The sequence below is a fragment of the Schistocerca piceifrons genome, chromosome 11 (assembly GCF_021461385.2).
Source record: "Schistocerca piceifrons isolate TAMUIC-IGC-003096 chromosome 11, iqSchPice1.1, whole genome shotgun sequence".
Lineage (NCBI taxonomy): Eukaryota > Metazoa > Arthropoda > Insecta > Orthoptera > Acrididae > Schistocerca > Schistocerca piceifrons.
Genome location: NC_060148.1, coordinates 62,781,507 through 62,804,888, shown reverse-complemented (window position 1 = coordinate 62,804,888; position 23,382 = coordinate 62,781,507). Strand labels below are relative to the sequence as shown.

General features: G+C 41.9%; 1 protein-coding gene across 1 annotated transcript in view; it reads left to right on the top strand.

Annotated features, from left to right (window-relative positions):
• The window catches only part of LOC124719691 (neprilysin-2-like), a 170,261-nt gene that overhangs the window by 106,519 nt on the left and 40,360 nt on the right, over window positions 1-23,382 (top strand). Inside the window, exons 8-9 of the mRNA XM_047244899.1 lie at window positions 7,475-7,633; window positions 14,112-14,255. Of these exons, the coding sequence (XP_047100855.1) occupies window positions 7,475-7,633; window positions 14,112-14,255 (303 nt within the window). The remainder of the gene's footprint in view (window positions 1-7,474; window positions 7,634-14,111; window positions 14,256-23,382) is intronic.

Sequence of the window (23,382 nt, the reverse complement as noted above, 5' to 3'; positions counted from 1 at the left end):
ATTGTGAGCCATTGAGTAACTAGAAACTTATCTCATCTGCGAAGACCTTTACGTGAAAACTCGAATAAAATAGAGGAAACTTATATTTCCACTCGCGAATACCGATGTCGGTGATATGACAGATTCCAACTCATCCTTGTAATTTACAAAGTCGCTGTTAGCCTCGCGACACTCCAGTGTTCACTTCTTGTTAGCTGATAAAACATTAGATAGAGGCGTCTGCCTGGTCACAAAAATGTTTCACTTCCTCTTGCTAAGAAATGATTCTCCAACTTTCTTATTAACATAAGGTGAACACTTTATTGATGAACATTCTACCCCTCGCGACAGTTAGAAACATCGTATATTCATACTGTGTAATGTAAACATAGAACCCACTGAATATGGGCTTTTACTGAACATGGCAAATACAGCAAGAAGTCTTCCTTCCTGCTTGTGATGTAGGGCGCAGTCTCGCTTCCTACCGGTTCTACTTCAAGTGGTACTTTGGAGAAATATTGCAGAACTTATTTTGTGTTTCACATGATGAAATGGCTCCTCAATGAGAAATAGGCAGAAGTGACATCACAAAACTTGTCAATGTGTCGACATTAGCTGATTCATTTCGTGTGGCGATGGAATCTACATCTACATCTACATCTTCATGTACGTCCACGAGATTACTCTGCTATTCACAATAAATTGCCTGGCAGAGGGTTCAATGAACCACCTTCAAGCTGTCTCTCTACCGTTCCACTTTCGAACGGCGCGCGGGAGGAAGGAGCACTTAAGGGGACCACACCCTGCCTATCTAACCCATGTTAATTTAGGAAAGTATTTGACCCATTTCTGAAAAAACTATTTGATGCAGGACCTTAATGTTTTTATTGTATGTTACATGATGCTAATATAATCAATTGTACTAAAATCTACTTTATCCATTTTATAGTTTTTAAGAAATACACTTTCAAATTTATTAACAAAAAATATAAAGTTTTTTTTTTTTTTTTTTTTTTTGCAGAACATATTTTTTTGTGAACTTCGTAATGGGGGAATATTAATGAATGTAGTACTAGAGGTGGCTTTTATGTTACGCAGAGTCTCTGAAAATATCATTAATTCATCTATGATAGTTTCTGATATAATGGGGCATGTGTACTGAAAATTTTAGTTCGTGGGAAATTGACTTCAAAGAAAAAACATTTGAAATTTGTTACTTACAGTTAATTAAAATTGTCCTGCTGCATATGATAGCCCTTCTTTGGCCTCTAGCAGGTCTTCCAGCTTCTTTTTCACCTTCCTCAGTGTCTGTATTGCTTTCTTGGCCATATAAGATGCAGACCTGTCTTCATCAGCTATCCTCATTTTATCGCAATGTTGCAACCCAGTGATCACATTTTCACCAGGATTAATTCCCAGATTTTTCAGTACCCAACATTTCCCAATATTACCACAATTGAATGTAATAACAGCGTCTTGAACTCCTAGTTTCACTGTTTGCATGCTTACAAATACAGTTTTAGGAAGACGGTTTCAAGTTATTCTGTTGAAACATTCATTTGGGTTCTGTGTCTGCCCATGCAGACATTTTCTTAGAAGGTCAGGATGAGCCAATTCACTGAAAATAGATTTAATTGCTGTAATAACATTGTAGCCGTGGTCTAGGGGTAGCGTCTTTGATTCATAATCAAAACGTCTTCGGTCCCAGGTTCGATCCCCGCAACTGCCTAAATGTTGATAAATAATCAGCATTGGCAGCCGAAGACTTCCGGCATAAGAAGTCAGCCTCATTCTGCCAACGGCCTTGTCAAAGAGGGCGGAGGAGCGGATAGAGGTTCAGGGCATTCTCTTGTCCTAGGGGTGGGAAATTGCCCCTAAAGGCGGAAGAATCAGCAATGATCAACGACATGAGGATGCAGAAGGCAATGGGAACCACTGCATTAAAGACACGTAACGTGTATCCACAGGACATGTGGCCTGTAATTGAAGAAGTGTCATGATAATCTCTCCATTGGCAAAAGATTCCGGAATAGTCCTCCATTCGGATCTCCGGGAGGGAACTGCCAAGGGGGAGGTTACCATGAGAAAAGATTGAATAATCAACGAGTCGGGGTGTGGAATGTCAGAAGCTTGAACGTGGTAGGGAAACTAGAAAATCTGAAAAGGGAAATGCAAAGGCTCAATCTAGATATAGTAGGGGTCAGTGAAGTGAAGTGGAAGGAAGACAAGGATTTCTAATCAGATGAGTATCGGGTAATATCAACAGCAGCAGAAAATGGTATAACAGGTGTAGGATTCGTTATGAATAGGAAGGTAGGGCAGAGGGTGTGTTACTGTGAACAGTTCAGTGACCGGGTTGTTCCAATCAGAATCGACAGCAATCCAACATCGACAACGATAGTTCAGGTATACATGCCGACGTCGCAAGGTGAAGATGAACAGATAGAGAAAGTGTATGAGGATATTGAAAGGGTAATGCAGTATGTAAAAGGGGACGAAAATCTAATAGTCATGGGCGACTGGAATGCAGTTGTAGGGGAAGGAGTAGAAGAAAAGGTTACAGGAGAATATGGGCGTGGGACAAGGAATGAAAGAGGAGAAAGACTAATTGAGTTCTGTAACAAGTTTCAGCTAGTAATAGCGAATACCCTGTTCAAGAATCACAAGAGGAGGAGGTATACTTGGAAAAGGCCGGGAGATACGGGAAGATTTCAATTAGATTACTTCATGGTCAGACAGAGATTCCGAAATCAGATATTGGACTGTAAGGCGTACCCAGGAGCAGATATAGACTCAGATCACAATATAGTAGATATGAAGAGTAGGCTGAAGTTCAAGACATTAGTCAGGAAGAATCAATACGCAAAGAAGTGGGATACGGAAGTACTAAGGAATGACGAGATACGTTTGAAGTTCTCTAACGCTATAGATACAGCAGTAAGGAATAGCGCAGTAGGCAGTACAGTTGAAGAGGAATGGACATCTCTAAAAAGGGCCATCACAGAAGTTGGGAAGGAAAACATAGGTACAAAGAAGGTAGCTGCGAAGAAACCATGGGGAACAGAAGAAATACTTCAGTTGATTGATGAAAGGAGGAAGTATAAACATGTTCCGGGAAAATCAGGAATACAGAAATACAAGTTGCTGAGGAATGAAATAAATAGGAAGTGTAGGGAAAATGTGAAGACATCGAAAAAGATATGATTGTCGGAAGGACAGACTCAGCATACAGGTAAGTCAAAACAACCTTTGGTGACATTAAAAGCAATGGTGGTAACATTAAGAGTGCAACGGGAATTCCACTGTTAAATGCAGAGGAGAGAGCAGATACGTGGAAGGAATACATTGAAAGCCTTTATGAGGGTGAAGATTTGTCTGATGTGATAGAAGAAGAAACAGGAGTCGATTTAGAAGAGATAGGGGATCCAGTATTAGAAGCGGAATTTAAAAGAGCTTTGGAGGACTTACTGTCAAATAAGGCAGAAGGGATAGATAACATTCCATCAGAGTTTCTAAAATCATTGGGGGAAGTGGCAACAAAACGACTATTCACGTTGGTGTGTAGAATATATGAGTCTGGCGACATACCATCTGACTTTCGCAAAAGCATCATCCACACAATTCCGAAGACGGCAAGAGCTGACAAGTGCGAGAATTATCGCACAATCAGCTTAACAGCTCATGCATCGAAGCTGCTTACAAGAATAATGTACAGAAGAATGGAAAAGAAAATTGAGAATGCGCTAGGTGACGATCAGTTTGGCTTTAGGAAAAGTAAAGGGACGAGAGAGGCAATTCTGACGTTACGGGTAATAATGGAAGCAAGGCTAAAGAAAAATCAAGACACTTTCATAGGATTTGTCGACCTGGAAAAAGTGTTCGACAATATAAAATGGTGCAAGCTGTTCGAGATTCTGAAAAAAGTAGGGGTAAGTTATAGGGAGAGACGGGTCATATACAATATGTACAACAACCAAGAGGGAATAATAAGAGTGGACGATCAAGAACGAAGTGCTCGTATTAAGAAGGGTGTAAGACAAGGCTGTAGCCTTTCGCCCCTACTCTTCAATCTGTACATCGAGGAAGCAATGATGGATATAAAAGAAAGGTTCAGGAATGGAATTAAAATACAAGGTGAAAGGATATCAATGATACGATTCGCTGATGACATTGCTATTCTGAGTGAAAGTGAAGAAGGATTAAATGATCTGCTGAACGGAATGAACAGTCTAATGAGTACACAGTATGGTTTGAGAGTAAATCGGAGGAAGACGAATGTAATGAGAAGTAGTAGAAATGAGAACAGCGAGAAACTTAATATGAGAATTCATGGTCACGAAGTCAATGAAGTTAAGGAATTCTGCTACCTAGGCAGTAAAATAACCAGTGACGGACGGAGCAAGGAGGACATCAAAAGCAGACTCGCTATGGCAAAAAAGGCATTTCTGGCCAAGAAAAGTCTACTAATATCAAATACCGGCCTTAATTTGACGAAGAAATTTCTGAGGATGTATGTCTGGAGTACAGCATTGTATGGTAGTGAAACATGGACTGTTGGAAAACCGGGACAGAAGGGAATCGAAGCATTTGAGATGTGCACAACATGTAATGTTGAAATTTAGGTGGACTGATAAGGTAAGGAATGAGGAGGTTCTATGCAGAATCGGAGAGGAAAGGAATATGTGGAAAACACTGATAAGGAGAAGGGACTGGATGATAGGACATCTGCTAAGACATGAGGGAATGACTTCCACGGTACTAGAGGGAGCTGTAGAGGGCAAAAACTGTATATCTCGCGAATTTTGCCCAGCAGTTTCGTTTTCAAGCAAATAATTGAGGACGTAGGTTGCAAGTGCTACTCTGAGATCAAGAGGTTAGCACAGGAAAGGAATTCGTGGCGGGCCACATCAAACCAGTCAGTAGACTGATGACAAAAAAAAAAAAAAAAAAAAAAAAAAAAAAAAAAAAAAAAAAAAAAAAAAAACAGCAGCAGGAAGAGAATGCTGGTGAGAATAAGATTCTCCAGTTGCCTGAGCCCTATTATATTTGCACCACGAATTTTCTCCTGATGGACACAATCCATGACATGGCTTATCATCAGTAGAGGACTTATGGAAGAATATGGCCCAAACATCTCTCTTCATTGCCTCCAGATTTTCTTTCTCATAATTTCCTGCCCATAGTACACCTGCAAGTTTTCTATTTCAGTTTTAGTTAACCGCCCCTGTCCGATCAACAATTTTACAAACAATTGCACAAAGAGCAGAAACTAGAGAATACTGACCATTGAATTCCAAGGATAGCCATCACACTCTGGAGTAAAAAAAAAATCCCTAACATTCAATACAGGGAATATAAAGATCTAAAATATATGTAGAGAAGTGGACATGGCACATAAACACACGTGGTAGGGAAATTCTCTTTTAATGCTTGAAAAAAAATTTTTTTCAGCAAAATCCTTTTCAGAGTACTTAAATAAAACCTTAATCTATCAAAATATGATGAAAACCGAAACTCCATTTTTTTTTCGATTTTCGTGAGAAGATCCCGTCGTAACGAAAAGCACCTTTGTTTTAATGATTGCCACTCCAATTCACGTATCATGTCTGTGTCACAATTTCCTCTGTTTAGCAATAATACAAAACGAGCTGCCCTTCTTTGTACTTTTTCGATATCATCCGTCAGTCTCGCCTGATGCGGATCCCACACCGCACAGCAATGCTCCAGAATAGGGTGGACAAGCGTGGTGTAAGCAGTCTCTTTAGTAGACCTGTTGCACCTTCTAAGTGTTCTGCCAGTGAATCGCAGTCTTTCGTTTGCTCTACCCACATCTATGTGATCGTTGCAGTTTAGGTTATTTGTAATTGTGATCCCTAAGTATTTAGTTGAATTTACAGCCTTCAGATTTGTGTCGCTTATAGCGTAATCGAAATTTAGCGGATTTCTTTTAGTATTCCCGCGAATAGCTTCACATTTTCTTTATTCAGGGCCAATTACAATTTTTTGCACTATCAGATATCTTACCTATATCATTTTGCAATTCGTTTTGATCATCTGATGACCTTACGAGACCATAAATGTCAGCATCATCTGCAAACAATCTAAGAGGGCTACTCACGTTGTCTCTTGTGTCGTTAATAATGATCGGGAACAACAGAGTACCTAGGGAGACGCCGGATATTACTTCTGTTTTATTCAATGACTTTCCATCTATTACTACGAACTGTGACCTTTCTGATAGGAAATCACGATTCCCGTCGCGCAACTGACACGATATTCCATAGGCACGCAGCTTGGTTAGAAGACGATTTTGAGGAACTATGTCGAAAGCCTTCTGGAAGTCTTAAAATATGGAACCAATTTGACATCCCCTGTCGATACCATTCATTACTTCATAAGTACCCTACTGCATATCGACGTTAGTGACATGGACCTGTAATTCAGCGGAGTACTCCTATTTCCCTTTTTGGGTATTGGTGTGACTTGAGCAATTTCCCAGTCTTTAGGTACGGATCTTCCTGTGAGCGAGTAGTTGCATATAATTGATTAATATGGAGCTATTTTATCAGCATACTCTGAGAGGAACCTGACTATTATACAATCTGGACTGGAGGCCTTTCCTTTATTAACTGATTTAAGCTGCTTCGTTACACCGAAGATATCTACTTCTATGTTTCTCATCTTGGCAGTTGTTCTTGATTGGAATTGAGGAACATTTACTTCATCTTCTTTGGTGAAGGAGTTTCGGAACACCGTGTTTAATAACTCTGCTTTAGTGGCACTGTCATCAGTGACTTCACCGTTGTAATTGCGCAGTGAAGGTATTGATTGCGTCTTGCCGCCGGTGTGCTTAATGTATGACCAGAATCTGTTTGGGTTTTCGGCCAGGTTCCAAGACAGAGTTTTGTTGTGGAAATTATTAAAAGCATCTCGCATTGAAGTACGCGCTTAGTGAAAATGTTGGCAGTTCCAGATTTGGACGGTTGGGGTGCTGCTGCAGACGTGTATACGATAAGTGGTTCTCGTAAAACTGGCCTTACATGCCGGGAGAAACTCGTAAGTGTTTTCCTTGTTTCATAGAATTTGATAATGTGATAGTCTCCATACTGAAAACACTTTCTCAGCAGTGAACGCCGCGATTCTGTGTGCCAAGCTGTGCTTATAGGGCGCCAGGGAGCTGGTAACGTGTGTGGGTGTGTGTGTGTGTGTGTTGGTGTGTATGTGGGGGTGTGTGTGGGGGGTGGGGGGGGTGGGGGGTGTGGGGGTGTGTGTGGGTGTGTGTGTGGGGGGGTGTGGGTGAAGGTGTGTGTGTGTGTGTGTGTGTGTGTGGGTGTGTGTGTGTGTGTGTGTGTGTGTGTGGGTGGGTGGGTGGATGTGTGTGTGTGTGGGTGTGTGGTTGTGTGTGTGGGTGTGTGGGTGGGTGTGGGTGTGAGTGTGTGGGTGTGGGAGTGTGTGTGGATGGGTGGGCGCGAGTAAACAGTGTTGTGTCCCGCAGGGTGATGGCCAACTACGTGATGTGGCGGGTGGCAGAGGCCTCGGTCCCCTACACGACGGAGGAGCTGCGCAGCCGCCAGCTCGAGTACGAGTCCACTGTGTCTGGAAAGACGGAGCGGGAGCCCCGCTGGAAGGAATGCATCGACGTCGTCGCCGATCGGTGAGTGTCACACAGCTTCATCGGCACACTGAGTCCTACCAAAGTTTATTTTTTGTACACGTAATCGAGCACCCGTCACTAGACACCAAAACCGACAACGCCGGTGGATTTTGTAACGTGCCTCTTACGTGAGGAAGACATTCTTACCAGTTTTAATAAATTATTGTATCTTATTGATGTATTCACGATAGTTAGGAAGCACTGTAGTCCGTAGCCGGCCGTGAATCGGAGAGCATTTCCGACGCTGGCTGGCTAGGTGACGAAGAGACCATATGTCGCGCGTAGTTGGGTGGGACTCGGCGTTGGACCGTTACAACAAGCGTCAGCCTGGGAAATATATATGGCGTTAAGTACCGCCATCTTGGCGCCAAAGTCACCGATTTTATTTATTTATATTTAATAATTAAAGTCATTTATGACAACATGAATACTACTAGGAGGAGCCTCTGGATGTTCAAAACTATTTATCATAATTTTGCCTCGTTAAAATTCACACCCGTTCATTATCAAATGCATATCTTAGTAAGTACGAACTTGATCGGAAATCCACGAACTGTGACGAAACTAGTAAGAGATACGGACTGCGTGCCAAAGTCGGCAGTCTCCGTTAAGAGCTCTTCCTGTCTTGTTCAATGGTAGCCGTGCTCTCAGTTACGAGTAGTTTGTGACACGAGTGTTTCATTATTGATTTAATAGGAATAAAAGTGATATTACGACATTCTAAATGTTAATTTCGAGTAAATAGATACCCCAAAGTTGATCGAGAGCAGTTTCAGATAATTAGCTTCCACCGACAGAGACATCCAACGCGCCAATGAAGAATCTGCACAGGACGACGCTTACGAGAGCTGCACCGCGCACAGGTAGGAGGAAATCCGACGACACGACCAACCGAGGTGGATCAAGCAAGGTCCGACTTACACTCGCAAATTCCGGGTGGAAATGCTGACCAGTCATACTGAACGTCATATATACCACCCTCTACGGACTCGCGGCTAAGCTGAGTAATAACAGTGTCAGTTTAGAAGCGAGGGGATCTTGCAATTTCCGTACCTCATTTAATATTGTCTTGTCCGGGTTTCCAGCTCCAGAGCATTGTCGTCGTCATCATCACTGTTCTTCTTGTTGCTGTTGTGGTCTTAAGTCCAAAGACTGATTCGATGCAGCTGCCCACAGTACTCTGCCCTACGCAAGCCTCTTCATCTCAGCTTAACTTTCCCAACTTACATCCATGCGAAGATGCTTACTGTATTTTAGACTTGTTCTCGGAAGGGTTTGGGTGCCGAATCCACAGAATCTGCCAACGATGGCACGAAAGAAGTGCAGGTACCAATGGCTGAACAAGTTTATCTATCAAAGATTAATATCATGTATATTCCGATGTGGACTGAAACAAAACCTAAAATAACTCACTTCTTGAAATAGAACAGTAACACGCTCTAAGACAAATAAATTATGCACCACTGAGGAATTATCAGAACGGGACATAAACTGGCAGATGTGATGTACATGTGCATGCAAGCGAATGATTAGTTTCATAAAAAATGGATGATTCATTCAAGAGGAAGAGCTTCAGAAATTGAGCAAGTCATTAATGGGTTGGTCCACCTCTGGCCTTTATACAAAGTAATTATTGGGCTCCACATTGATCAATACAGTTGTCCGCTGTCTTCCCGAGGGATATCGTCCCAAATTCTGGAGCATTACATCGTCAAAGTCCCGAGCTGGTCAGAGGGCCCTGACTGTAATGCTCCAAGTGTTCTTGATTGGGGGGAGATCCGGCAACCTCGCTGGTTGAGGTGCGGATTGGCAAGCATGAAGAGGAGCAGTAGAATGTGTCGCCATTGGCAGGTGGGCATTACCTTGCTGAAATGTAAGCCCAGGATGGCTCGCCAGAAAGGGGAACAAAACAGGCTATAGAATATCGTTGACGTACCTGCTACGAAATGAAACGGCACCCCATACGGTCAGTAGTGGTCGTCAGGCCGTACAGTGGGCGACAGTCAAGCCAGTGACCCACCATAGTCCGGTGGGCTTCCAGACACATCACGGCTGGTCGTTGGGGCTCAGTTCGAAACGGGACCAACGCTAAAGAGAATTCTACTCCAGTGAGTGAGATTCCAGGCTGACTATGCCCAACGCCATTACGGACAGTCGCGTTGGTGTAAAGAGGTCAGTGGTAAATGGAGCAAGGGGCACCGTGAGCGCAGCCCCCTCTCTGTGAGCTGTCTGCTAGGGACCCATGTGCTCACTGAAGAACCTGTCACACATCGGATTGGTGATAATGACGAATCCAGGGCTCTGAGTGCCCCTCTGACGATAGCCCAGTCCTCTCGTTCTGTCATCTCTGCACGTGACCCCTTTCTTCTCGACGATGTGGTCGGCCACAGTTCACCCATTCCTGCCGGCATTGTCGTATAGTGGTATCACTCCTGTTTAAATGTCAAGCGATTGGCCAATTACTCCGACTGGATTCTTTGAGCCAAACTAAGTGTCCTCTCTCGAATGCTGATATACCAGGTGATCAAAAAGTCAGTATAAAATTGAAAACTGAATAAATCACAGAATAATGTAGATAGAGAGGTACAAATAGACAGACATGCTTGGAATGACATGGGGTTTTATTAGAACCAAAAAGATACAAACGTTCAAAAAATGTCTGACAGATGGTGCTTCATCTGATCAGGATAGCAATAATTAACATAACAAAGTAAGACAAAGCAAAGATGATGTTCTTTACAGGAAATGCTCAATATGTCCACCATTGTTCCTCAACAATAGCTGTAGTCGAGGAATAATGTTGTGAACAGCACTGTAAAGCATGTCCGGAGTTATGTGAGGCATTGGTGTCGGATGTTGTCTTTCAGCATCCCTGGAGATGTCGGTCGATCACGATACACTTGCGACTTCAGGTAACCCCAAAGCCAATAATCACACGGAATGAGGTCTGGGGACCTGGGAGGCCAAGCATGACGAAAGTGGCGGCTGAGCACACGATCATCACCAAACGACACGCACAACAGATCTTTCACGCGTCTAGCAATACTTTTTTTTTTGTTCTAATAAAACCCCAAGTCATTCCAAGCATGTGTGTCAATTTTTACCTCTCTATCTGCATTATTCCGTGGTTTATTAAGTTTCCAAATTTATACTGACTTTTTCATCACCCAGTATGTGTGTATTCCTCACACACGTCTCTGTAAGGCGCAGTTGCTATCCAATTGACTACCTGGAAAGACTTTGTGCCCTGGTATCGACATGTGCCACAGTCACCATACTTGCCAGCTGCCCAGTGAATTTGCGTTGCAGCGCCACATGCTCATCCGTTGGCCATCAAAGTTTACACTTTCACATTCTATGTCAATACCTATATGAATATTAGCTTTTTTTTTCTTTTACCCTTTTTCGTTACAGCATCAGTGTGCGTCTTCTTTCTCGTCGACTGTATTTCCGGTGGCTGAACGCCAGTTAGATCGTCACTGAGTCTGTGCTCATTAAATACAAACATCGTAAAAGTTACATTCTTACAGTGAAACTCCTCATAGTTAGTTCCAACTGACTGAAAAAGGTCCCGTAGGGTGCTCAAAGTACCAACTGAATGAACAAAATTTCAGTCATGTAGGGAGCAAAATTTTCCAAGTCCAGCGGTAGCCATTTGAAAGTTAAACAGAATTAAATTTACAAGTCCATAATCCTGCCACAACAAATGTGTCCTCGTCTTCTTTGGTGGGGACGCCACTAACACTATATCCACAGCTGACAAGTCCCGGGATCACAAAGTCGGACGCGAATGGCAGTGACGCTGTGGAGGTGGCTCTCGAGTGAGAATCCTCGTTAAGGGCATCCTTGCGGAATTCGCGCCCGGCCCAGGAAACTCACTCGAAGCAAACAGAGCTGCCCCAGCCGGAGTGCTGCCCTATATACCATTTGGCTCTAGGATAGAGCTGGGCCTATTTTCGATCACATCTCTTGCAGAAGAGAACAGGTCCAGCCTCCAGCGGCAGTCGGGTCGCATCCTGGTCGACGGAAAATGTGTGGCTTATGTCTTACAGAAAATTGTCTCCTGTAAGTTAGGCATCTTTGAAGCGCTGATTTGATGCCAGTTGCTGACGTCATAAATGTGAAGCCTCAATATAGAGGGTTGTTCATAAAATTGCAATTAATTATTTCAGTGTCTAATGCTCCTCTTTTCTCGAGAATGATTTTTGACAGTTATAAATTATTATTTACTTTTATTTCAGAAAGAGTGGAAATGCATATCTTAAATGGACACTAAGCTCAAACTGAACATTAAAAGTTTTTACATTGATTTCTTTTTCTTGATTTTTCAATTTGCTCTTTACATCTGAGGAAGTCCATTGTGATGGTGTGCTCTTGTACCAAACTAATACCGAATATCATTGTCATTTACCTATCATACAAACTTCGTAAAATTATGTAGTTGTAGACAAACTTGCTCATTTATGGACGACAATGGAACACAAAATTTAGCAGCTCTAACCATTGTGGGAAATTTCCAAATTTAATACAACCAAACTCTGTACCATCACAGTCCGCGTTTACAACTTTTACCTCCCTCCACGCTTCCCTTCATTACCAAACTGAAGATTCCTTGCTGCCTCAAGATCTGCCCTGTCAAATGAGCCTTTATTTTAATCATGTTGTGCCAAGGATTTCCTTTTTCCTCAGTTTGATTCAGTACCTTCCCATTAGTTAGTGGATGTGTTCACTTAATCTCCTGCATTTCTTCTGTAGCACTACATTTCGGTATCCCCCATTCACTTCTTGTCTGAACTGCTCACTGTGCAAGTTTCATTTCCATACAAACCTAGGCTTCAGACAAATACCTTCAGAAAACACTTCCTAACACTTAAACTTATATTCAAAGTTAACTAATTCCTCTTCTCAGAAATGCTCATGGTTTTTTATTGCTGATGTCAGTTTCAATTTTAAGTCCCCTCTACATTGTCCATCATCAGTTATTTTGCTGCCTAAATACCAAAACTGATCTACTACTGTCCATTTCCATAATTCCATCTTGTGTAAATGAAATGGGACGACAGCTGGTCGAAGACTTAAAGAAAAAACGTGCCAAAAGCTGTAATTTTATTTCATAATTTTATTTAGCTACCAATTTTGGTGCGTCATTGGCACCATCTTCAGGCTCTATCTATATGAACTTGCTAGACAAGTCATCTAAATGCGTGTGCTATGATAGGAATCGCTGTATCCAACTGTTTTCCATAAACTTCTTCTCAGTAGATGTGGGCCCTTCCTACATCTAATGACAATTGTTGTTAGATATATGAAGAGGGTATCCGTTCTTTCAGACATGTCCTAAAGAACAGATACTCTCTTCATATAGATAAGGCTTACTGCCCAATGGTCTTCTTCAGTGCGGATGGACTCACTCATTGCTCAAACTCTTACAGGAATCGGTAGATTGACTGCTGCAAGTAATGAGTATAGTGGGCAGTGGCACTACAAATCTACAAATGTAGTGTGTGGACACTAAGTTGGAAGTGTGGGTCTCACGGGGAGGGGGAGGGACTGCCAGAGATCAGTTCCTGTAGTCGCACTATTCTCTGTATCCTCGATGGCTCGGTTGGATAGAGTGTCTGCCATGTAAGCAAGAGAGATCCCGGGTTCAAGTTCCGGTCGGGGCACATATTTTCAACTGTTCCCATTGATATTTGTCAATCCCTGTAAGCATCTGCTGGTCTGGATTTCATTGTAATTTCACTGTCGTTAGGGGTGTGACGGGTCCACATCTTCCAAGCAAGAAGGAGTCCATGGAAACCACCAAAACTGGTTGTGAAATAAAATTATGGAATAAAATTACTGCTGTTGGTATCTGATGTCTTCGAGGCTGTTGTTAAGGTCTAATTTCCTGCCTAATTACCAGAGAATTGGCTCATTTAATGTGACTACATTCCATTATACTTGTTTTACTTTCACTGGTATTCATCTCACAGTCTGTATCTGTTCCAATCAACAATTCTTGCAAGTACGAGCTTTGCCATCTGACAGAATCCTTGCATCAGTAGCACACATCAAAGTTTTCATTTCTTCTCCCTGAGCTTTAATATCCAAATTTCCCCTCTCTTTCAGACAGAATGGTAGTGTCATTGGCAAAACTTAATGTTTTTATTTCTTCTCGCTGAATTTAAATTTTCTTTCCAAATTTCATCTCGGTTATCTCTATTGTGTGCTCAATGTACAAACTAAATAACGCCGTACATCATGGAGAGGCTACAACTCTGTCTCACTCCTTTCTCAACTGCTGCCTCCCCTTCAACTCTTACAACTGCAATTTGATTTCCACACGTAATTCTGGTATTTTTATATGACCGTATTGTGGACATACAGTTGTATTAAAACCCCCACCTGTAGTGGTGTTCCACAGTAGTTCCCTCGTATTTCTGCTGGCCGTGTCACATTTGAAGTTGGTGCGAGAGTGAATTATCTCTTGTTCCAGCCTGTATCTGTCTGTGGGCTCGATATTCGTGCGAAAGTACTTCAACAAGGAAGCCAAGAAGGTGGCACTCGAGATGGTGGACGACATCCGCCAGGAGTTCTTGCACATCCTGCAGGAACTGGACTGGATGGACGAGGGAACCAGGTATGTCTCAGCCATTGAGTCTGTAAAAAGCAGTTTTAGTACAGTAATGTCCTATCTGAAAATAAGTACTCTGACAGAAATGGGCAGTGTTTCTGCCTGAAGAGTCCTGATATACCCAGCTAAAGCCCGGTTCACACCGGAGGGAGTGGAAGTGAATACAAGCGAACTAGCATTTGCAGATTTTTCGCACTGTCTGCTACCATTAGCTCTTATCTGTGAACAAGCATTTGCAGTGGAGGGATGGAAGGGAGTGCAAGATAAAGAGCACAGCCTGTGAAGTCTGTGTTATTGTGTATGGCGCTAACACCACTGTGCTATATTTTGAAATTTTTTGTACGAAGTTCCGAAACTGGCAAGACATGTTTAAAGTATTTTTTGTTACAATTTCAAATCTGATTTTCTTCTTTTTTTGTATTGTGTCAGATTCTTGTAAAAATCAAGCTGGAGTTTCTTAGTAGAAATCAATTTTTTTTCGAACAGGAACATTTTTAATTGCATTAGAAACAAATTATTAGTTTTGTAAAACTGTACAGAACCACTAGAAACTGTGTTAGAGTACACTGAACGCCACAAAGTAATAGGCTTGGGAACTGAGTAATCTTTTTGTAGTCTGTAATTTGAAATGCGAGATGTGAGCAAAAGCAACACCCTGTGTCCGTCCACATACAGACGGTGGCGGGACCTCGGCTGTTCAGTACAGAAAATCGAATCAAAACACTCTTCAGCCGTCAATATTTTCAGTTGTTATTTTCTTTGAGCCACGAGGTACAGCAATATATTATGCCACTTTCAGGATCCTCGAACAACGTGCAGGAAGATTCTTACCTCTGCTCCAGTCAAAACAGGAACCAGTATTCAGTGACCGGTATCCGTATATCTTTGACACAGTGATTCCTCCAAATATTACTTGCCGACCAAATCATGTCAGTACACAATAGTTGAGCAGATGGCTGATGGGGAGGGACTGCCGATGTTACATGTAATATAGCAAAAAGACAGAGTTAACTGCTACACACTGTAGGAGCTCGGTGTCCAACACCCATTGCTCTAGGATGACACCATACACACATATCAAAAGAAGTTTTGCATCGCCCCAGTTCCCAGAACTCCTGAAAATATACATTGACTGTAGATACTGTATCACAGGTACAGTATCGTTGACTGTTCAGAGATGTCACTAAACCTGCCCAAAGATGTAAACAACGATGCATGAGCAGCGCCTATTGTTCCAGTTATTCAACCAGGAAGAAGGTACACGGCTCGTGATGTCTGTAGTTCAATCATGCCTAGACAGTCAATACCGCTGCACTCCTCTTCTTATAATTGCCACATGGTTTTTTTTTTCACAATTCACATCACTAGGAACTGAACACTTGTTTCTACAAAAGTTGAAGATGCTCCAAAGTGTGTTTCACGGTACGTTGTGCTGAGAAATGAATTTTATGAAAAAATTCCGATGCACTGCACCGTTTCTGAGTTCATTAATATTAAAATTAGGCTGTCAGGCCAATGCATGCGCAAATTCGAGCGGCTCGCCAGAGATGGTGTCAACAAACGTTTGGTTCCCTAAAACCAAATAAGAGGGTGATACAATAATTGGACACAGGACGATAGTAAGCATCAAACCCGAACCAAAGGCCTGCTATTTCTGTAGCAAATTTGATTGTATTTGATTTAGGGGTTGTGGGGGAGATCCTAGACATATACGCACACAGCTGTGTGTATATAACAGATTATGCAGAAACAGACAATATAGACTACTTGACTTGAGTGATTTTGAAAAAGCTAATATTGATAAAGAAGATTACGCTACAATTGAAAATGATTTCGAAAACAAGTTTGAAGGAGGAAGTTGACAGAGCCTAGACTATCACAGAATGGTTAAAATTAATGTAGGTTAATCATTTTGTGTCAATTCATTTTCAGATTTTACAAGTGTGTACCTGTGTGCATTAGAATTGTTTTGATTTGGGAGAAGGAGAGCTGAAATGTATGTGTTTTGTTTATTGTAATGTATAACAAAAAGTATATTAAGCGGATTATAGATTTTTAAACTCAAAGATCATAGAGCAAAGAATATATACAGTCATCCATCTTTTTTGCTGAAGAGTCTGCTACTGACATACTGGGGCAGCACCTTCCCCTCCCCCTCCCCCTCCTTCTCCTCCTGTTCTTCCTCCTGTGCCCTGACTCTGTCCATGAACACCCCCCTCTCTTTGCGTCCATCTCCTCCTTCCCGTTTCTGTAGTACTATTCTAAACATAAAGCAATAATGTTCACGAAATCATCTTATGCCTCAACACAATTTGCCTGTTTGCTAGCAATGTTTCACTATTCTATCTATTATATATATCAGTGGTTCCCAACAAGTGGTCCGCAGACCACCAGGGGTCTGCAAGCTATTCCAGAGGGGTCCACAAGATGCTATTAGAATAAAAAATATATTAAATATATTTTCATATTAACAGAATCTTCCGTCAGTTCTTGGTAGAACTACATTATAATAAATGAAAAGCCCCAGTTTACTTTTGTTCTACAATATTTATTAAATATATTTCGTTTGATAACAGATTTTTTTGTTTCGTCCACTTCCTGCATGAGCAGAGCTTTAGCGAACGCTAACTTCTGCGTGTAGTGTCTTCCTAGAGCCAACTGACACTAGCACACTCTATTTTTTGTAAGGAGTTTGTTATACTAAACACCCAGATTTGCAGACAAAGATTTTGAGCAATAATCAAAAATTTAACAATAACAATAATGGCTAAATTGAAAAAGTTTTAAGCTCAATATTTTTCAAATGATGAATATGTCAATGTTTTTTCTAAGTACCAAAAATAGAAAACGTAGAAAAGGAATTTAACTTTTTTAGGTAATTGATACTGTTATATGACAAGGTGCCAATCATGCTCGATGATGGGGTCCTCGAGAAAATTTTGTTGGGAACCCCTAATATATACAATTATACATTAAAAAGTATGTATCCAAACATTTATTAAAGTAATGAGTAAAAACTAGAAGTAAATCAGTAAGGTACATTTTGAGATTTTTGATAAGAATGTTTTCCCCTTGTACCTTGTATATTGCACACAAACACTGAATATATATGTGTGTAATATACATTGAGTTTTTACTCATTATTGTAATAAACATATACACCCATACTTTTTAATATATAAATATATACGTAAGAAAGATACAATAGTCAAACATTGCTAGCAATAAATTCAGTTTGAGCACTGAAAGGAAACTGTAATTTCTCCCTATACCTATCATTGGTTACCTGAAACTACACACACACACACTAAAAAGTATACATATATTAAAAATTACATACCTAAAAACATGCCCATATTAGAATGCAACTTTGTGTCAAAATTCCAAAGCAACCAGTGAATAACTTCCTATTTGGTCTAATAAATGACAATTTGCTATAACTGTGGAGAAACGTAAGTTGATGCAGGGGGTGGGAAAGACAATCATGTATTGGTCAGATACATTATTAGTGGTGTGGTGTTTTAAGTATCTATATTCCAATTACAATTACTTGATAGCTGACATCTCCACTTGCCATAACATTGTTGCTGCATCGGCTGTCGGCTACCGCTCGGTTATTATAGGTGACACACAGACGGGGTGGGGCATTTTGTAGATGCTGTTAATGCGCAATGCAGAGCAATGCTAGAAGCAGCCGCTGTGAGGTTACGACAGAGATGCGAGGTGCTGTGTCCACAGCTGACTTTGTGACCGATGACTGAGCTGCGGCAGATGATGGGCTTTGTAGCCCTGAACTGAAACTCGTGTCCTAACCTATCCACAACCTCGTGATATGCTATGTATCTGTGAAAACAGCTGTCAACAACCAGCGGCAGAATTAAAATCTCTATTGCTTCGTTCACGGTGATTAAAGCTGACCTCTGCAAGCAAACTGAAGACAGAAAAATTTCAGTTTCAGTGCTAAAAGCAGACTGTAATTACTCGCTGTCATTGGTTACCTAAACTGTCTTCACAGTGGCTACACGAGCTGCCACGCTACCAGTCCTGGTTGGCGCTTGGTTGCAGATTGTAGGAGACACAGGCCTGTTACAAACGAAAAAAGAGTAACAGGAAGAAAAATAAGAGCAAATAAAAGAGACAATACAATGGCGGAAATGATGTGGTAAATTGTTAGAAATCTTAAAAAATTGCATTCAAATGAACTAATTCAATAAAAATAATAATCAAGGTCTTTATATCCAGAAATTTTTTAAAAAATTCACTGCAGTGTGTTAATTCCTGTGTTACATTGTTAATAGTGTTTATATAAACTTATAGCTTGTCATCTTTTTAAAATTTATAAACATTTTGTAGAAGGAAGGCTTTCATGACCGGGTGACATGGCTGTTGATATACTTTCCGGGATGTGAGCTCGTGGTCCAAGAACTTTTCTGCTCCTTACGTTTCGTCCAGGACTGCGCTGGACTTCCTCAGAGGCGCTGCTCCGCTGAGTCTTGCCGACTGGCTGGTCGGGTGTCTGAGAGCGACTTATATATTGTGAGAAAGGGATACCGAAGTTTTATCTACAACGTTAAATTACTATCCACGGCTATATAGAGAAGCTATCGAAATTTATAAACATCACGATAATTTTAATAGGAAAGAGGAGGCTATGAAACTTAGCGATATATGGACAGTGGTTCTACAAAATTGCTAACAGTTTTTATCTTTGACAAGGTGGTAATCGATAGTCAACCTTATCTTTGCTATGGATTATCACTGCTCATCACGTGTCACCTGAACCACGCCCCCCTTTCTCACAATATATAAGTCGCTCTCAGACACCCGACCAGTCAGTCGGCAAGACTCAGCGGAGCAGCGCCTCTGAGGAAGTCCAGCGCAGTCCTGGACGAAACGTAAGGAGCAGACAAGTTCTTGGACCACGACCTCACATCCCGGAAAGTATATCAACAGCTATAAACATTTTGTTTCATCAGTTATTATGTTGCTATTGTAATTTAATGTACTGACACATCGTATGACCACAGAGGTTTGCTCCTCAATTTGGGCTCACGGAACTAGATACATAGAATAACAAAAAATAAATTCGATGAGGTTCAATTCTGTGGCCATCTACGTGCAACTGTACGCTAACCACTGTGCTATGGCAGCACACTGGGTTACTCTGTTAAATTTATACCCGTGGTGACTGAGTCGTAACTATGAAATGCAGCCTTCAAAACTTTGGCGTCACTCAGTGTCGTACGAAACTTATCTGTAGTAAGGCAATCTCTGCGATCATAAATACCGTATATGTTCCAGGTCAATTGAGTCTTGCGGAGGGCGCCAGTAATGTTTGGTTAATGATGTGTATGAAATGTGTGTACATCATTATCATCGTAGTCTGTATTTTTAGTCTGGTTATCATGTAGTATGAAACACAAAATAAAAGGGCCACACCCAGACATAACCATATGTCCAAAGGAACATTGCATTGTAATCTGGAATAACACGGGCACTGCAGTATCGTATCTATCTGCTGACACCAGGCAAGCGACTTTGAAATAAAATGTACAGGAATATACCGGGTGATCAAAAAGTCAGTACAAATTTGAAAACTGAATAAATCATGGAATAGTGTATATAGAGAGGTACAAATTGACGCACATGCCTGGAATGACATGGGGATTTATTAGAACCAAAAAATACAAAAGTTCAAAAAATGTCCGACAGATGGCGCTTCATCTGATCAGAATAGCAATAATTAGCATAACAAAGACAAAGAAAAGATGATGTTCTTTACAGGAAATGCTCAATATGTCCACCATCATTCCTCAACAATAGCTCTAGTCGAGGAATAATGTTGTGAACAGCACTGTAAAGCATGTCCGGAGTTATGGTGAGGCATTGGCGTCGGATGTTGTCTTTCAGCATCCCTAGAGATGTCGGTCGATCACGATACACTTGCGGCTTCAGGTAACCGCAAAGCCAATAATCGCACGGACTGAGGTCTGGGGACCTGGGAGGCCAAGCATGACGAAAGTGGCGGCTGAGCACACGATCATCACCAAACGACGCGCGCAACAGATCTTTCACGCATCTAGCAATACTTTTTTTTTGTTCTAATAAAACCCCATGTCATTCCAAGCATGTGCGTCAATATGTACCTCTCTATCTACATTATTCCTTGGTTTATTAAGTTTTCAAATTTATACTGACTTTTTGATCACCTGGTATGTAATGGATGTACGACTACAGGCTGTAGACACACGGTTCATGACGTGTGGAAGGTTTAGACTGGCCGTGAGTCGTGCTCAGATGGCCTAATATTAAGGCGACTGCTTCTGAGAAACAGGAAATCCGGGTTTGAGTCCCGTCCTGTTCAGATTTTCATTATCGTCATTCCATTATGCAGCTGACGGTTGTCCATACTCCCAACTGCGAATACATTTCAATTAATTCATAATGGTTGTAGTCACTACGGTGCCTGTTCCTTCGAGCACGTGTGCGTGTTCAGTGAAGCATTGCATCGTAATTCCGAATAAAACAGGCCCTGCACTATCGTACTGTAAATGTTGTGACAGTCTGACAATGGCGAACGGGTCGTGCATAACGTTGAATGCTCTGGTTGTAGGGAACTGGCTGCAATGCGTGAAGTGTCAACTACCAAGTAATTTTAATCAGACTATAGGCATAATGTTGTCAAGGTGCTGGAAATGGAACGAGTACTTGCGGTCAGTTGCACGCAAGGCAAACGGTTGACTTCGAATTTTTGACGGGCGCTGATAACCTCGCCGTTGTGCGCCCTAAAACATTAATCATCGAATTTTTGAGGGAATTGTAGGAGAGTGTAGCTCATCTACGAGGAATACAATTCACATGCGAAGAATACCGCATACAGAGTCTGCCTGCTTAGTTGGGTGGTAATGTGCTCGCCTCCCACGCAAGTGGGCCCGGGTTCGAATCCCGGCCGGGTCAGAGATTCCCTCCGCTTGGGGACTGGCTGTTGTGTTGTCCTCTCAATTATTTCTTCCTCATCACCAGTGCGTAAACTGCCCAGTGCGGTGTCGAATGAAATCACTCACACCCGGCGGCCGAACTTCTCTGAATAGAGGGCCTCCCACCCAACAGTGACATACGCTCATTTCCTTTTACCACATACAGAAAACTAATGCGACCCTGTCTTGAGTACTTCTCAACCGTTTGGGATCCCCATCCGATCGTATTAAAGGGAGACGTGGAAGTAATTCGAAGGAGTGTTACTAGATTTGTTAGTGGTACTTTAGATTAGATTGGGTGTAAAACAATTGAAACTCAAATGGAAATCTGTGAAGGAAATATAAGTGGCGTCCATTCTTTTGGACGTGTCTGAAACATCAGACACCACATATATATTTATGGAGGACTTCGAGGAGAAGGCGCTTGAATCTGCTGACTTGAATCCCATGGTATTCTGGAGGTATGTTGATGGTACCTTTGTAGTTTGTACCCATGGTGAAGATAACTTGCAAGACTTCTTAAGAAAGTTCACAATGGGAACTGAAAAGGAGGGGTGCTTTCCATTCTTGAATGTTCTGGTTCAGTGCAGAGAGGATGGCACTTTGGGACATGAAGTGTATCATAAGCTGACGCACAAGGATTTGTATTTAGGTGCAAATAGCTGCCACCATCCTGCCCAGATGATGAGTGTTCTCCGAACTTTGACCCACAGAGCGCATATTATTTCTGACGAAAGCAGTCTGCAAGATGAACTTTCCCACTTACAAAGAGTGTTTGAAGACAATTGATACTCCCCACAGCAAATAAAGAAGGCACTGAAAATTAAACCGAAACAGGTCACAAAGAAAGCAGAAGCAGACGAGGAAACTTTTAAATCGATGGCGTTCCTGCCGTATGTGGGTATCCTCTCATCAAAAATAGGACGGATTCTCAGCAGGCACAAAGTAAAAGTGATCTTTGGTCCTCCATCCAAGACAGCTGCACTCGTGGGCTCCGTCAAAGATGATTCGCTGCTCTGAAAATCTGGAGTTTACAAAATTCCATGTCTTTCTTACATTGGACAAACAACTTGTACTGTCCAAGAAAGATATACAGAGCACCAGGGGTACACACGACTTTTACAACCTAAAAAGTCGGCAGTAGCAAAGCACTGTATTGACACTGGTCACAGTATGTTGTATGACAACGCCGAAATTTTGACAACTACATCATCTTTTGGGGGCTCGATAGTGAAGGAGGCAATTGAAATTCAGTTGATGACGAATTTAATTAATGGAGATAGTCGTTTCAACCTTGATAAATCATGGAATCCGGCACTTGCTGTAATAAACTCAAAAATACGTCGTCACAGTGCAGCTCACAATGATATATTGACATGCCAACACAGATCGACTGCAGAGTGATAGATGTAACTCGCACATTGTGCACATCTCTGCCGCCGACCAACGTCTCTGGCGCATTTGCATCTGTGGCCGCACGCGCAGGTGTGCGGTACACGAGTATAAATAGACGAATCGAGCACTGGAGCGGCAGTCTTGCGGCTCACTCTGAAGGTGGCTGAACGTTGTACAGCCGAAATATTAGAAGAAGAAGGAGAATTCTTGCGGCTGCACACCCAAAGCTTAATGGAACAGTCTTTGCGCTGCCAAAACCTGAAGAGTCACACCACATATACAGGGTGTTACAAAAAGGTACGGCCAAACTTTCAGGAAACATTCAAATGGCTCTGAGCACTATGGGACTTAACATCTAGGGTCATCAGTCCCCTTGAACTTAGAAGTACCTAAACCTAACTAACCTAAGGACATCACACAACACCCAGTCATCACGAGACAGAGAAAATCCCTGATCCCGCCGGGAATCGAACCCGGGAACCCGGGCGCGGGACGCGAGAAGCGAGAACGCTACCGCACGACCACGAGCTGGACCAGGAAACATTCCTCACACACAATGAAAGAAAATATGTTATGTGTCCGGAAACGCTTACTTTCCATGTTAGAGCTCATTTTATTACTTCTCTTCAAATCACATTAATCTGGAATGGAAACACAAAGCAACAGAACGTACCAGCGTGACTTCAAACACTTTGTTACAGGAAATGTTCAAAATGTCCTCCGTTAGCGAGGATACATGCATCCACCCTCCGTCGCACGGA